At 43.8% G+C, this 16,036-nt stretch overlaps 2 protein-coding genes across 5 annotated transcripts in view; one reads left to right on the top strand and one right to left on the bottom strand.

Annotated features, from left to right (window-relative positions):
- The window catches only part of DLEU7 (deleted in lymphocytic leukemia 7), a 36,845-nt gene extending 21,242 nt beyond the window's left edge, over positions 1–15,603 (bottom strand). The window contains exons 1-2 of one of the 2 annotated variants that reach the window (XM_068265060.1): positions 15,521–15,538; positions 4,043–4,085 (exon numbers count right to left, since the gene is read on the bottom strand). In XM_068265060.1, coding sequence (XP_068121161.1) covers positions 4,043–4,085; positions 15,521–15,535 — 58 coding nt within the window. In that variant the 5' untranslated portion in view covers positions 15,536–15,538. Of the gene's footprint in view, positions 1–4,042; positions 4,086–15,520 lie in introns of both variants that reach the window. The other variant, XM_068265061.1, reaches the window with a different exon arrangement.
- An 88-nt stretch (positions 15,604–15,691) lies between these two features.
- The window catches only part of RNASEH2B (ribonuclease H2 subunit B), a 36,783-nt gene continuing 36,438 nt past the window's right edge, over positions 15,692–16,036 (top strand). Inside the window, exon 1 of one of the 3 annotated variants that reach the window (XM_068267131.1) lies at positions 15,692–16,012. In XM_068267131.1, coding sequence (XP_068123232.1) covers positions 15,949–16,012 — 64 coding nt within the window. In that variant the 5' untranslated portion in view covers positions 15,692–15,948. The remainder of the gene's footprint in view (positions 16,013–16,036) is intronic. The other 2 variants (XM_068267130.1, XM_068267129.1) reach the window with 2 other exon arrangements.

Below are 16,036 nucleotides of genomic sequence, written 5' to 3'. Positions count from 1 at the left end.
AAGCTAGCGTTTCTGCTATGTATGCTTGTCTGCTTCTGCTAGCCTGAAGGGAATCTGTGTCTAAAGCTGGCCATGCACAGTGACTATTTTTTTGCCCAATTAGACATTCGGTTAGACAAAAACATCTGATTAATTTAGACAAAAACATCTGATTGATTTTGAATCAAAGGACAACTGAAGTGAGAAGTATATGGAGAGTGAGACTGCCATATTTATTTCCTTTTAAACTATACCAGTTGCCAAATATGAAGACTGCCATATTAATTTCCTTTTAAACTATAGCAGTTGCCTGGCAACCCTGTGGGCCTATTTGGCTGCATGCCTAAAGACTTATCCACAATGTTTGGTCGGAAAATAACAGATCCTAATGTAAATTGTAATATCACTAGCGCTTTTAAAACTGCTAGTGTAATTAAAAGTATATGGCAGTGATCTTACTGCCACGATCTCTGGCGATTCGTGATTCAAAGTAAAACAAATGTGGTGCATGCAGCACTTTTTTGCGATTTTAGAGCGATCACAATTGAAGTGTTAAAAAGGTGAATCATGGTTGCTCAAAAATCGTGAAAATGTCCAATACAAAATATGCGTTAAAATCACGATTTTGCTAGGGTTTTGTGATTCCCGTTTTGCGATCCCCGTTGTGAATGGGCCTTTACTGTTCAAGCATTACATCTAAAGGTGGCCATACACTGAAAGATTTGCAGCAGATTCAACCATCAGATAGATTTTTGTCAAATGCCTGTCAGGTCGAATCTGACAGGAATCTATCTGATGTGTGCCACACACTAGGAACAGATTTCGTAATTAAATCTATTGGAAATTTATAGAAAATTGATCTAAAGGTAGCCACTAATGGTTCAATTTCTTGCGAAAAATCGCTTGAGCGATCAGAAATTCTGATCGGATTGGTTGAAAATAATCTCAGTTGATGGGCACAATCGATTATGAATGATTATAACAAAAAATCATCCGACTGGATCTTTGTCAAACCAAAATTTGGATTTTCTTGATTGGTTGTGATAGGTAGGAAGCAAAGATTGGTTCGTTGATGGTGTAGTGAACGAATTTGCTTCCGATCCGAATTTTTGATCGCTCAAACGAATTTTTGCTAGAAATTGGACCATCATTGGCCACATTTAAGGTGGCCAGTAACGATCCAATTTCTAGCAAAAAATCGTTCGAATGATTGCTGTCAGCAGCAGATCGACCAAGATTTTCCATCCTGTCAGATCAAATCGGCCGCAAATCGATCAGCTGTTCGATCGTGCATCAATTTACGATTGATTGATTCGATCAAATTGGTCGATCAAGCGCTGAAATCGACCAAAATATGGGCCCCTTAAAGCCTCAGTTTTAAATTGCCCTTTATGCTGGGAATACACGGTTCGTTTTTGCCTTCGTTTAAACCTTCGATTCGTTCGGTAAACGAATCGAGTGTTGAAAACGTATGTGAAAATAGTCATAATCTCATTATAGTTTCGATTAATAGACCCCAAAAACGAACGACTAGTGATCGAACATGTTTGATATTATCTCTCTTTATCCATCTAATCGAGCCATTGGTAGGCTTGATGGCTGTTCAGATCGATTATATATTCGTTTATGCTAGTCCGTCCCTGTAAAAAGGGATTTTCGTTTCGTTTCTTTGCAGCCTTCGATCATTGGAAAAACGAAACCATCAGAATCGGAAAAAAAAACGAAACCGTGGGTGGTGATATTAACCGTATGACTGATTATTTCGGGATCGAAAAGGACAAAAGGCACAATCGAAACGAAGGTTTAAACGAAGGCAAAAACGAACCGTGTATTCCCAGCATTACTCTTCCTTCCTTACTAAGCTGCCCCTAGACAGATGTCCTCTAATCTTGTCACCAGTATCACATGATTAGGGATGGTGACAGGTGAACAATGGAAGCAGCCTAGTGAGGGAGGAAGGGGAGGCTCAGTATTCAGGTCAGGCAGACTGGCATGGCCTATTTCCACTAGCATGTTGCATTCTGCATCTGTTTTTCTAGATGCAGATTTCCGCATTGTTTCTGCAAATGTTAACGCAGAAATCTAGATATGGCTATCAATCATTGAATGGGAAATGGAGGCATGCGGAAGCAGGAATGCAGCATGCAAGCATGCAGTCCACATTTTTCCTGCATCGCCCCGCTATGGCAAATTCGCATTCAATAGAAATGACTCAATTGACATGCATTGGTTACAGGTTCAATGTGAATATTTGAATTGCAAATTTGCACGGAGTGGAAACGGGCCCTCTGAGCCTATTTCCTCCTGCCGCAATTCGCGGTCATTTTACTGCACACGGTTTTGGGTGTGGAATCACAGCCTATTCAAATCAATTGGCTGCATCCGATTTGCGTTCAGGGGAAAAAAATGCTGCCGTTTCCCGCAGCATACATCCAAATTACTATAGCCATGCTAAGCGTTTCGGCTGCAAACTGGCAAAAGCACAGGTGCCGCGTCCGATTCAGAAACAGATGTGTCAGCCCATTGGAAATATGCCCATAGTCTCACTTTCAGAGTCCATTCACACTATGCACATTGCACTGCAATAAGACCGCAATGCAACAATAGTGAAAAGTTCCATCGCACCTTAGAAGTGTTACAGTGAAGCATACGGTACATTGAAAGTATGCTTCACTGTCACTGTAAACCTGCACAGTGCCCGGTAAACACTTTGCGTTACTCCGACAGACCCAGACCCGATATGAACGTACCATAGGAATATCAGTGCAATCGCATTAGGGTACGATTATATTGCCTGAAGTGACAATATAGTGTGACAGGACCCTAAAGTGTTTAGCTACTTCAGGCCTATTTCCAATTGAGGGTATTTGCTGTATTTCCAACATGTGAATTTGAAGAAGGAAACGCAGCCGACTTAAATCAACATGCCTCTGCCAGATTCACATGTGGGGAAAAAATCTGAGGCCTGTTTCACATCTAACAACGCGTGCAGGAGCCGTTCTCCTGTGCGCGTTGACTAGCCTGCGGCTGTCGTCGGGAATCTACGGTGCGACGCTGAGTAGAGGCGGTAGTATCAATTAACCCGATGGGGAAATGCCGATTCCCGACGATAAAATGCACCCGGGTGCGTCAAAACCGCAACACATCGAAACGCAGCGTCGGGTGTGGTCTATGGACTTTCCTTTTACCTTGGTTAACGCAAAGTATAGACTTTGCGTTAAAAAGCTGAAAAAGGGCTCTGGTGTGAAAGAGCCCTGATGGCTTGCATCATAAAAACGCATCGCGCATCCGAATCCCAATAGCCATGCAGTGCTTATTCCAACCCCTGCAGTGTCGCCCGCAGGATAGAGGCCAGTCCTGATGGGTGACGCTAGTAGTGCCTGGGGATGACCCTTTATTCAGTGAGTGAGTAATGATAGTTTCTATTGAACAAACATCTTTCTCCAATTAAAGGACAACTGAAGTGAGAGGGATATGGAGGCTGCCATATTTATTTCCATCTAAGCAATGCCAGTTGCCAGGCCCTCCTGCTGATCCTCTGCCTCTCATACTATTAGCCATAGCCCCTGAACAAGCATGCAGCAGATCAGGTGTTTGACATTGTCAGATCTGACAAGACTGGCTGCATGCTTGTTTCTGGTGTTATTGAGATACTACTGCAGAGGAATAGACCAGCAGGGCTGCCAGGCAACTGGTATGATTTAAAAGGAAATAAATATGGCAGCCTCCATATTCTTCTCACTTCAGGTGTCTTTTAAGATTAAAAAGAGAAACTATCTTTTTAGAAATAGTTCAGTATCAGAAAAGAGATCATTGTCATTGAATTTCGTAATCAATTCTATCGAACAATCGCATTGCTCCATACATGGTCATCTTTTGTCTGGCATTCCTTTCCAATTAGGTCTTCACTACACAGCAGGTGAGTTTTTCTGATTTCACGGTTCTAATCTGGCAAAAACCCTAACTTTGTTCAGCATAATATATATATATATATATATATATATATATATATATATATATATATATATGTATGTATGTAAGTTAAATCCACAAAATACCTTACCATAGTTGGAAGACAGCAGGTATCCGGGTGTTGTTGTCAGGTCCTTGTTGTGAGAGTAAATGCCACAAGATATATTAGCGTGTACTCAGAATGCCTAATTATACTGTGTAATATTATGAAGCACGACCATAAATAAAACAAGCTAATATAACTGGTTAGGAGAGAGAGAGATGGGCGGGACCTGAACTGACTGATTCTCTGGGAGGGTCAGAAAGGTAGACTTCACCTCCCTACAGCACTAATGTAATAATATCCTGTTTGTTCTGCTAGGCTTCATTAACAGGTTCTCTGCTCATCTAAGTATCTCCTGTGAATAAGCATGATGATTAATCAAAATAAAGTTGTTTATATACTTAAAAAACATTCCAGGCTACAAAGATCATTATTTTCCATTGGAAATCACATGTAGAATTATTTTTTTTAAAGTAAAGAATTCAGAGAGCAAAGATAGATGATATGATAAGTTAAAGGGAACCCGAGGTAAGAAGGATATGGAGGCTGCCATATTTATTTCCTTTTAAACAATGCCTGTTGCCTGGCAGTCCTCCTGATCCTGAGTCTCTTACAGCAGCAGATCAGGTACTCTGACTCTGACTGGTTTTACTGGATTAGCCATATGCTGGTTCCAGGGTTTTGACTTAGACACTACTTATGCCAGAAGATCAGCAGGGCTGCCAGGCAACTGGCATTGTTTACAAGGAAATAAATATGGTAGCCTCCATATCCCTCTCATCTCAGGTTCCCTTTAAAGCACACTTGAATTGGAGCAGAAAAGTAGATATTTACTTACATTTGGGCTTCTTCCAGCCCTCCCTCCATAAGCTTTCAGGCCCGTTGATGCCCTCGGCACCCCCTCTGTTGTGGTGCTAGAACTCCAGACATGGGTACTGCGCATGCGCGGTCCTGTCTGCGCACCTCCTCGATCCCGCTCCTGTTGCTGGGAGCATTATGCACATGCGCAGTTCTCAAAAGAATTGTGACTGGTGACAGGAGCACAATCAAGGAGGCACGTGGACAGGACAGTGCGTGTGCAGTAGCTGCGACTGGAGTTCTAGTCGTAGATCTTTTAGAGGGGGAAGTGGCACAATGGAGGGGACCTGGAGGACACAGTGGTACCTGAAAGATTGGGGGAGGGGGCTGATAGAAGCCTAATAGAGAAGTTTTCGGCACCTTTTTTTGGGTGCAGGATATTGCCAAATGTACTTTTTTTCAGCAATATCTCTGTCAGATCCCTCTTTCGCTCCTATTCTAATGCTATTAGCTGGGCGCCGGCGTGCCGCTATCGTGAGCCAAAACTTCTCCTTTTAACCGCTTTTTAACCACTTGAGGACCAGAGGTTTATAACCCCTAGTAACCAGGCCATTTTCTACAATTTAGTACTTTACAAATTTAACGGTTTATTGCTCGGTCATACAACGTAGCACCCAAATGAATTTACCCCCTTTTCTTCTCACAAACAGAGCTGTCTTTTGCTGCTATCTGATTGCTGCTGCGATTGTTAGTTTTTTTTTTTAATTCATAAAAAATTAAATATATATATATTTTTTTTTATTCCCCCTTTTTGGCCCTACACTACGTTACATACACTACAGGAGACATATATGCCTATGATAGGGATTTGATTTCAAGCCCCTCCCAGGGACAATTAAGTGACAAGGCAATCCTCTGTACAGCGCTGCGCAGGATGTCAGCGTGATATGAGTGTTTTTTTTTGTTGTTAATGAACAAAACAACAGTCTGCCAGTGCTAATCGCTGGCTGGCAGGCTGATCACTGGGCAATGCTGTGTTTACTTTATTCCTTCTCTGTAGATTAGCAGAGACAGGTAGAGTAGCTGCTTGCTGTGTAAACAGTGTTATCTCAGAGAAACTTCTCCTGGACATACATACACTATACAATTTCTTTCAGATCAAGTAAACAATTAATATTTTGCTGCTGAATGCAGTACAAAGCTATAGGAACTCAATTTGCCTGCCCCTGCCACTTGTTCCCCCAGCGCTCCTGGAACTTGTGAAGAGATAAGGAATGGGTCTGTCACATCAGTATTCAATGAGGTAAAGAAACAAATGTCATTTAGTATTTTTCATAGATTGGGATGTTTATATTTAGTCATATCTGTTCAAATGTCTAGTGTACGGCCACCATTAGACTCGTGCTTGAATTATGTTGTTGGAATTCTTCTCAATAGAGTGTGAGTACTAAAAAGAAGTTCTATCTGAAAGGTCAAATCTCAAGTTCCCAAATATCTTCACACTTGTCACCGACTTGCTAAATATTTGGCTATTGGGAGGAATGTTACAAAGTTAATTCTGTTTAATGTTTAATGTTTCATTCAAATTGTTCATTGTAGCACATATACCAGTAAGTAAACTGGGAGAAAAAAACTCCAGTAGTTTGCAAGTGTATACATTTTACATTTGTTATTCATAAAAAAGTGTGGCATGGTCCTGACACGACCCCCTCTTTGTATGCTTGATGGCTATGTGAAATATGTTTACATATCATAGTAATTCCCTCATTATTTAGCTATGGATGTACCAGTGGTGGCTCCTGCTTCAGATTTTTGGGGGGCAAGAATGGGGCATACAACAGGAAAAAATATATTCAACAATCATTAAAAGGACTCCCAGCAGTGCAGAAACTATGGAAAGATGCATATCATTTTAAAGCTCTCTTTTTCCTCTTTCCAATGATATATAAACCTCTGCCCTACGCCTTTTAGTTTTCGCTATTTTCGCGATTGAAATTGCCGCGGCCGTGATTTCAATCGCGAAAATAAAGAAAACTGAAAGGCGTAGGGAAACAATTTAGGTGTCGCCAGAAAGAGGAGAAAGAGAGCTTTAAAATGATATCCATATTTCCATAGTTACAATGTATTACACAGGCCGACTTTTTCTGCTGAATGGAGCTGCTGACAACTGGGGAAAGTGTCGTCCTTTGTAATACAAGTAACTATGGAAAGATGGTTATCATTTTAAAGCTCTCTTTCTCCTCTTTCTGGCGACACCCAAATCGTCGCTCTACGCCTTTTAGTTTTCTTTATTTTCGCGATTGAAATCGCAGCCGTGGCAATTTCAATCGCGAAAATAGCGAAAACTAAAAGGCATAGGGCGGCGGTTTATATATCATTGGAAAGAGGAGAAAGAGATCTTTAAAATGATATGCATCTTCCCATAGTTTCTGCACTGCTCGGAGTCCCTTTAAGGCCTCATTCACACCTAAAACGAAAACGCAAGCATTTTGTGTTTTTGTGCGCTATTTTTTCCTCTCCCGGTGCTCCTCTGCGTGCAGCGGTTTTTGAAAAATCGCTTTTCTAAGAGCTTTACCAGAGTGGTTTTGAGATTCACTCGCTGACGCAAGTCAGGAAGTGAACTCTTTGACCAAGAAAAGAATAAATACAATGTATTTATTCTAAAAAAACACGAATGCAATCGCTGCATAAAGCGGTTTTGTGAGCGTTTAGCGAACTTCCTATACCTCGCATTATAGCAAAAACACCCCAAAATGGTACAGGCACCGCTTTGCTGAATGCACAGCGCACGAACCGCGCTGATATAAACCTTCTCATAGAGATTCATTGCACAAGCTGTTTGTGGGCAATTTCTAAATCGTCTGCGCTTGAAAGTAGGCCGATAATGCCCCTAGTGTAAATGAGCCCTAAGGGCCCATTAAACGAGCCCTAAGAGCCCTAAGGGCAATTCCCGCTAATCGCTAAAGCACTACCGCTTTTTAAAGTGCTAGTGCTTCGTTATCCTATGGTAGTGTTCTCACTGCCACGATTGACGCTGATTGCGGGCGTTTTGCGTGTTACCTGCAGCATTTTCTGGACGATTCTGGAGCAATCGTGGTACAGTGCTTATAAAGCGCGGACAGTGATCGCGCTGGAATCCCGGAAGTATCCAGTGATTTTTTACCATGCTAATCGCGGTAAAATCACTCTCGCAAAACGGAACGCAAATCGCTCCCATTTTGCATTTATATATGTGAACGGGGCCTTACAGTATGTAAAGTGTGTTTAACGCTTAATGCAAGCCATGCACCATGCAGCCTCATACACTTTTAGGCTAAGTTCCCTATGGATCAGCTCAGTACAGAGTGCTGCAGTGCAGCAAACGGGTCTGCTTTTAATGACAAGTGAAAGCAGACCCTATTTTTAACAGTAGGATCCAGGGCTGGATTTCTGGAAATTCCACAAAGGCCCGGGCCTTGGGCGGCTACCCACGGGGGCACCTGGGCATGAAATAGGGGTTGTTAGAAATGAAAGAGAAGGCTCCAAATAGGGAACAACACATGAAAACAGAAGCTGATACACGACTGAGCGGTACATGAGAGAGATGGGCTGCAGTACATGTATGTTACACATGGAGGAGGGGACTGCACAAGGAATGGGAGGGGCACTGTTGCACATGGCAGGGGAGCCCCAACATACTTGGCCTAGGGGCGGAAAAATATAAATCTGGCCTTGATAGGATCTGCTTCCTGCATTTGTTTTCTTGTTCTCTGCTCAAGCGAGAACCGAGCCTTACGCAAGGGGGTGGGGCAGTTACAGCAGCCGTGGCTGGCCAGCATAGCAGAAGCTGGAGACAGGTGTATTAGGCAGACAGATGTGTCACCCAATAGTATTGTGTAGCCAGATGTACCACCCAATAGTATTAGCTAGCCAGTTTTGCCACCCAATAGTATTGAGTAGATAGGTGTACCACCCAATAGTATTACGGTAGCCAGATGTGCCCCCAAGTATTAGGAAGCCAGAGGTGCCACCAACACCTCTGTAGAGTGCTAGAGCTCCAGATAATGTATTATAAATGTATAAGATCAGGGGGGACAAATCAGCATGTTATAGCTGAAATAAGTCTGATTCCACAAATATGCCTAGGAATTGTAAAGCTGATAGCACCATAATGACATCACTAGATCACATTTACTGCCAGGCAAATACAATGATGTATCATTTCATATTAATAGCCTCAGTGAGTCACTTCTTACTGCTGACAGTGTGACAGTGCAGATGCTTGGCAGGTGTGTAAGGACAGTCTCTTGCAGCAGTGCAGATGCTTGGCAGGTGTGTAAGGACAGTCTCTTGCAGCAGTGCAGATGCTTGGCAGGTGTGTAAGGACAGTCTCTTGCAGCAGTGCAGATGCTTGGCAGGTGTGTAAGGACAGTCTCTTGCAGCAGTGCAGATGCTTGGCAGGTGTGTAAGGACAGTCTCTTGCAGCAGTGCAGATGCTTGGCAGGTGTGTAAGGACAGTCTCTTGCAGCAGTGCAGATGCTTGGCAGGTGTGTAAGGACAGTCTCTTGCAGCAGAAGGAAGATGTGCACACATAACAATTATCTCTTTATGGCTACACCCTGGGCGTGCTCCACATATCTATCAAACTATGAGGCTCGCAGGAATCTGCTGGGTAATGAAATCCAGAGGTCACCCACTGGCTTCCACATTCCAAGACACTCTGCAGAGAATGGGAAGGTAGTGTGAACAATAACAGAACTTCTGGTCTATCTGCAGGAAAGCTCCAGGCAAGAAAAGCCATCATTATAGAGTATTATTTAGTATATACAGTATATAGTACAGACATCTTCTGCAGCGCTGTACAGAGTATATTGTTTTGTCACTTAGCTGTCCCTCAGATGGGCTCACAATTTAATCCCTACCATAGTCATATGTCTATGTATGTATCATGTAGTGTATTGCAGTCTAGAGACAATTTAGGGGGGAAGCCAGTACACCTATCTGTATGTTTTTGGGATGCGGGAGGAAACTGGAGTGTCCGGAGGAAACCCACACAGACATGGGGAGAACATACAAACTCCTTGCAGATAGTGCCGAGGCAGAGGCGAGAGAGGCTCCAGCCTCAGGCCGCAGTGTAGGAGGGGTGCACAACTCACTTAGTTATCATTCCTCTATTGTGTTTGAAGCAGAGAGAAATAAGAAAAGGGGATACATATCAGTGACTGCAAGCTAGCTAGATGAGCAAGAATCTTAATAGCCGTGACACGGTGATAAAAAACAAACAGTTTATTAGTAGATTGGGAAAGGGTTAGCTCTATCAGGTTTGTACTGTTGTTTATGCCCCATTGAAGACTTTATTTCTGTCCCAATGCTTAGGCAATAGTCATATAACCAGCATTGAAATCCCAATGACTCAATGAGCTATCTTATTTCAGCTGTTCTGTGGGCTGACTTGTTTGACATCATGTTATGTAAAAATGGATTTAGGTCAGCTTGAAATTAGTAAATGAAACTTTCCTCAAGGTCGGTTATACATCTATTCTTTGCTTTGCGGTGACAAACAAAATGACAGCAGAGAGCGGCAACAGTATCTTATGCATAGCGCGTCGTTTACACTATATCTGTGAGTCGCACATACAGTAGACTTACATTACCCCAAGCACCATGCATTATGTAATGTGCTATTGCCTTTGTGTCAGCTTGGATATTTCCGACGCACTGCAAGGGACCGCAGTACTGTAAGTGTGACAGTCTCTAAAGACTTTCATTGCTTTTGCGCCCCCTGTGGCAAAATAGGGTAACGCAATGCAGGTTTACCGAGCTACTGTAAAAGGGGCCAGAAAGGAACCCGAGTTGAGAGACACAGGGCCGGCCTTAGGTTTCACAGCGCCCTGTGCGAAACCTGATTTTTGTGCGCCCCTTCATCCTCTTCCCACGTGCGTGCACACACACGCACTCACACACAGGCCCATATGCAATTCACCTCTTCTCCTGAGATATCTCCTAGGACAGTGGTTCCCAACCTTTTTGACGTTGTGACAATCACGCCAAATGCTCAGATCTCTGTGACACGTCACAAATGTATAATAGTAAAAATATTATTAATAACCACGAATGGATGGAAAGAGCCCATTATCCTAACTACACTTAAAAATGAAGGCTAGAACCTTTCAGGAATATTAATAAAAACAATCAGTGGGACAGTTAGCCCCCCCCCCCATTTAGAATGATAGCACAGCACCGACAATTTGCACCCCGCGTTATAGCCGCAGTGCACCCCCCCAAACAACCGCCCCCTGATCTCACGTGTAGGTGCCCTCAATATAGGGTGCCAAGCAATAGGTGCCCCCAGTGTAGGAAGTCAGTTGAAGGTCTCCATCTCCCCCATAGGTAGCCAGGCGTAGGTGCCTCCAGTATAGGTAGCCAGATGTTGGATCCCTCAGTAAAGGTAGCCAGCTATAGGTTCCCCCAGTACAGGAAATCAGGTGTAGGTGCCCTCAGTATAGGTAACCAGCTATTAGGCGCCCCCTTGGAAGCCGGCGCCCTGAGCGACCGCTCTGGTCGCACAGATCAAAGGCCGGCTATGGAGAGACAGATGGAGGCTGCCATATTTATTCCCTAGATACCAGTTGTCTGGCATCCTGTTGATCTTTCTGGCTTTAGATGTGTCAGACTTCAGTCAGAAACCTTTGATCTGTATGCTTGTTCAGGTCCTATGGCTCCAAGTAACAGAGGCAGAAGATCAGCAGGACTGCCAGGCAATGTGCATTGTTTAGAATGAAATAAATGTCAACCTCCATATGTCTCTCACCTCAGGTACCCTTTAACTTGGGTCTCCAAGAAAATCTCTTTTTCTGTTTTGAGAATCTCTGTCTGGCAGGATTTGAACTTCTGTTGGGTTTTTTACGTTTGAAGGTGCCCTCCACTTCTTGGCCCTGTGAAGGTGGCACTGGTACAAGGGAATATATCTGGAAGAGATCTGAGATGTACAAAGGGGAGGTATGGTGGATGGATTTGTATGCCAGGCAGAGCAGTTTAAATGAAAAATCTGAGGGGGGCAGGGAGCCAGTCAGGGCCGGTTCTCTCATGAAGCAAGATGAAACATTTGCATCAGGCGGCAAAGATTACAGGGACAGCATTTTTGTACTGTGTTTACACTAACAGCATGCAGTCAGAGTAGGAGGAGAAGCGAGAGGAGAGTGAGGTGAAGAAGTCATCATTGGGGAAAAGCAGCTTGCTGTGCTGTGTGAGGAGTCTGACAGTGAGGGCTGGTGCACACCAAGAACGCTTCTGAGCACTTTTTAAAATGTTTGCGCTTCAAAAAGCATTGGCTAAAGTATTTGAATGGGATGGAGCACACCAGAGCGATGTGCTTTTTTCCCCAAATGCAAATGCGGGTCCTGCAGCATTTTTGCTGATTTCTGAGGCGATTTAGCCTTAATGTTAAGTATAGGAAAGTGGAAAATAGCTCTGAAAAGCGCTAGAGGGATTCTCCAAATGTTTTTTGTTACAGAAGCTGTTCAGTTCCAGCTCTACTGTAACAAAAAATAAGAAACACTACTGTACACCAAAATGCTCCAAAAATCGCCAGGCATGCTTAGAAAATCACTAGGCACATGCCTAGAATCGGTTTTAAAAAAAAAATCACTTCAAAAAACGCTGAGCGTTTGCATTACGTTACCGATTTTAGGTGTGCACTGGCCCTGAGTGAGGAGGGGGGAGGCAGGAGAGCAGCAGTGTTTCATTTGACTTGCACAGTAGAAGGGAGGAGGTGGTGTTGCTGTTCTGACTGAGGAGGAATGGAGTGGCTGAGGGTGAGCACTTTGTTTGTCACAGACTCACAGCCAGCCAGTGTGCTATTGTGTTGAGCTGCAGCAAGTCATGTGAGAACATTAAATGAAGCAGAGTAAATTGTCGGGTGCTGTGCGATCATTCCAAATCGGGGGGGGACGCATGCTTACAAGTTTGCCTCAGGCAGCAAAAAATCTAGAACCGGCCCTGGAGCCAGTGAAGGAAAATGTGCAGAGGGGCAGCTGAAGAGGAGCAGTAGGAGGAGTGAATGAGTCTGGCAGCTGCATTCATAACAGATAGCAAGGGTCAGAGTCTGGTATATGTATGTACTAGTAGTACACAGTGTTGCCTGTATTATACTCTGTACTGTCTCTACAATGGCACAGAAGATGATCACAACATATGAATAAAAAATAACAATGTATAATTAAGTAATCCGTTCATGAGTGGCACTAAATGAGTTTTATATTCACGTGGGCAGTAATTGTTCATTTGGCACTTTGTCCCTCTGAAAATAAATTCTCCAAGACATACTTGCTGTATACGTAGCAAGAGGAGACGTGTAACTGTCTGCTGACACAGGCCCAAGCAGGAAACACACACTGCTTGGGTCATGTTACACCACCTAAAACAGCACTTTCATTTCCACTAACTGACTCTGCTGCTCATACACAATCTGCAGTCATTTTGGCAACCTAGATATTTGGATGTTATCTAGTACAGTATCTTCGTATATATATATATATATATATATATATATATATATATATATATACACATATATATATACCAGGCTGACAAGGGGGCTTAAATATAAAGACAAACAGGTGATCTGTAAAATCTATCTGTAAAATCTGCCCCATTTCCACAATAGCTTAATTACTACAAATTACTATTGCTGGTAAATTGTACGTAACACAAGGTAGTTGTTGTTTAAGGGCTTGTATCCACTCGGGGTGATTTTCTGCTTTTCCCCACATGCCTAATCAAATCAATAGGCTGCCTTCCAATTCTCATGAGTGGAACAAAAACGAACGGAATGCAGCAAAAATCAAAATTGCATTTGTACATGCACACTTAAAGAGAGTCTGAAGTGAGAATAAATCTCGCTTCAGATCTCATAGATAGCAGGGGCATGTGTGCCCCTGCTAAAACGCCGCTATCCCGCGGCTTAACGGGGTCCCTGATCCCACAAATCCCCTCTGTAATGCGGGGGAGTGCTTCCTGGTTGGGGCAGGGCTAACCGCCGTAGCCCTGCCCCACGCGCATCTGTCAGCGCGTATCTCCGCCTCTCCCCCGCCCCTCTCAGTCTTCCTTCACTGAGAGGGGCGTGGGAGAGGCGGCGATGCGCCGCTGATAGACGCGACTGGAGGCAGGGCTGCAGCCGTTAGCCCTGCCTCCAGGAGCGACCAAGTCTGCGACCAAGTGTTGCAGTGGGGGGTTTGGGGGTGAAGGGACCCCCGTTTAGCGGCGCGATAGCGGCGGTTTAGCAGGGGCACACATGCCCCTGCTAACTATGAGCTCTGAAGCGAGATTTATTCTCGCTTCAGAGTCTCTTTAATTAAGCCCGGTACACACTTCAAAATTTTGATTGGCCAAGCATTGGCCAATTTTACCAGTCCCATGTACTGTATATGAGGGCCAACAGGCATTGATAACTATAAGCAGATTGTGTAGGTAAGTTCTCATACTAAAGCCTGGTACACACTTTCACTTCAGTTCCAATCGCACAACCATCTGCGCTAATTGATGTGAACGAGGCCTAAGCCTGGTACACACTTTCAGTTATGACTGGCCAATCATAATTGAAAGTGTGTACCAGACTTAAAGAGAATCTGTACACTAAAATTCTTACAATAAAAAGCATACCATTCTATTCATTATGTTCTCCTGGGTCCCTCTGTGCTGTTTCTGCCACATGGTACAATTTTTCATTTGCTTTTCGATTAGATAATTTAGTTCGATTTTTCCGTTACATCGACTATAAATATTTTTCCAACATGCCTCATCAGATTTTTATAGAAAAAACGGGATGATGATTTTTGTTAATTGAAAAAAAAAGATTATTTTAAACTTTAATTTGATTCGATCGTTTTGGTTTAAAAAACGGGGAAAATCAAACGTTTTTATTGTACCGTGTATGGGTACCACCAGTCATACTTTAATATCCCTGTGATACAGCCAATATATCGGAAGCCAAACAACCCACCAGCAGACATTGGTGAATAGACGCACTTATTCTGGGTTTGCACACAGATATTCACACTTGGAATCGCAAACCGCGATTGCAATCACCTAGCAATTCTGCATTGAGATGTTTGCAATTTTGCTGAACACAATCGCCTGGAAAATGCTGCACTCAACAGGTCTGCAATTGGCAGAAATAGCAATCGCGCCGAAATTTGAGTAACCTCTTATGCTGGGCATACACAGTGAGATAATGTGCCAGAATCGAGCCAGCACTCGATGCCGGCGCGTCACCGCTCGTTTGTTCGTGCGCGCAAATCGATTCCCGCTCCTCCCCGCTGGCTCTTCCTTATTGGCGCTTCATTTTCTGCATTGTCCGCACGCGGGGATCGAGCGCAGTATCGATCCACCGCTGTGATCGGACACGTTGGATATTATCAATCGAGCCATCAGCGGCTCGATTTATAAGAAGTATCGCGCCGTGTATGCCCAGCATTAGGATTACATATACCACAGTGCATTGTTGGTCGCTAGAACTGGAAAGTGCCGAAGTGTGAACAGGGCGATTGAGCAAGAGAGTTTCCTTCACTGAAGTAATCATCAAATTTCCCATCTCTACACATCAATGTCTGTGTTCACACTGTGAAAGAAACTCTAGAGCCAGCCAGAGTGCTAATCACTACTGACAGAGGATACTGTGTACTTGAACAGGGCACATGCTGTCAACAGCCTCTGCATACCTATGCACATACTGTACTATTATATACTAACTATACTATTATCCATATATAAAAGCATGTCACTGTCAGCCCTGCAGCCAGCCTCTTCTTCCAGGTCAGAGCTCAGTGTTGACAATCTTAACAGAGTCACGTGCTCTAGTCTGCACAGTTACCGGAAGCCGGGCAACAGCTCCTCCGGCAACATCTCATAGCCAGATCTACCAACTCTCCGAGAGGGGTGACCGGAGCTGTGTACTATTAGAATGAAACAATATTTTAAGTTGAACTCAGCCAGAAACATAACGCAATACTATAACATTCTTTCATGTTTCTCTATTTACTTGTAATTCCGTGTTCAGCTATACTGCGCACTTCAGAGGAGAAACATCCGATAGCCCCCCCCCCTCCGCTCAGTGGTGCGGCCGGGAGCGCGCCAGTTCTGTAGAGTGCAGTGCTGCTGGTGGGACGCAGCGGTTCAGCATGGTGTCCAGGAGGAAGAGGGTCGGGGATGTGCAGAGTGATCAGTGGGTGCTCATAGCTCCAGGTACTCCCTGCTACCGCCTGCACT

The sequence above is a fragment of the Hyperolius riggenbachi genome, chromosome 2, assembly GCF_040937935.1.
Source record: "Hyperolius riggenbachi isolate aHypRig1 chromosome 2, aHypRig1.pri, whole genome shotgun sequence".
Taxonomy (NCBI): Eukaryota; Metazoa; Chordata; class Amphibia; order Anura; family Hyperoliidae; genus Hyperolius; species Hyperolius riggenbachi.
The sequence above is the reverse complement of the archived record's forward strand: the minus strand, read 5'-3'. Positions and strand labels throughout refer to the sequence as shown.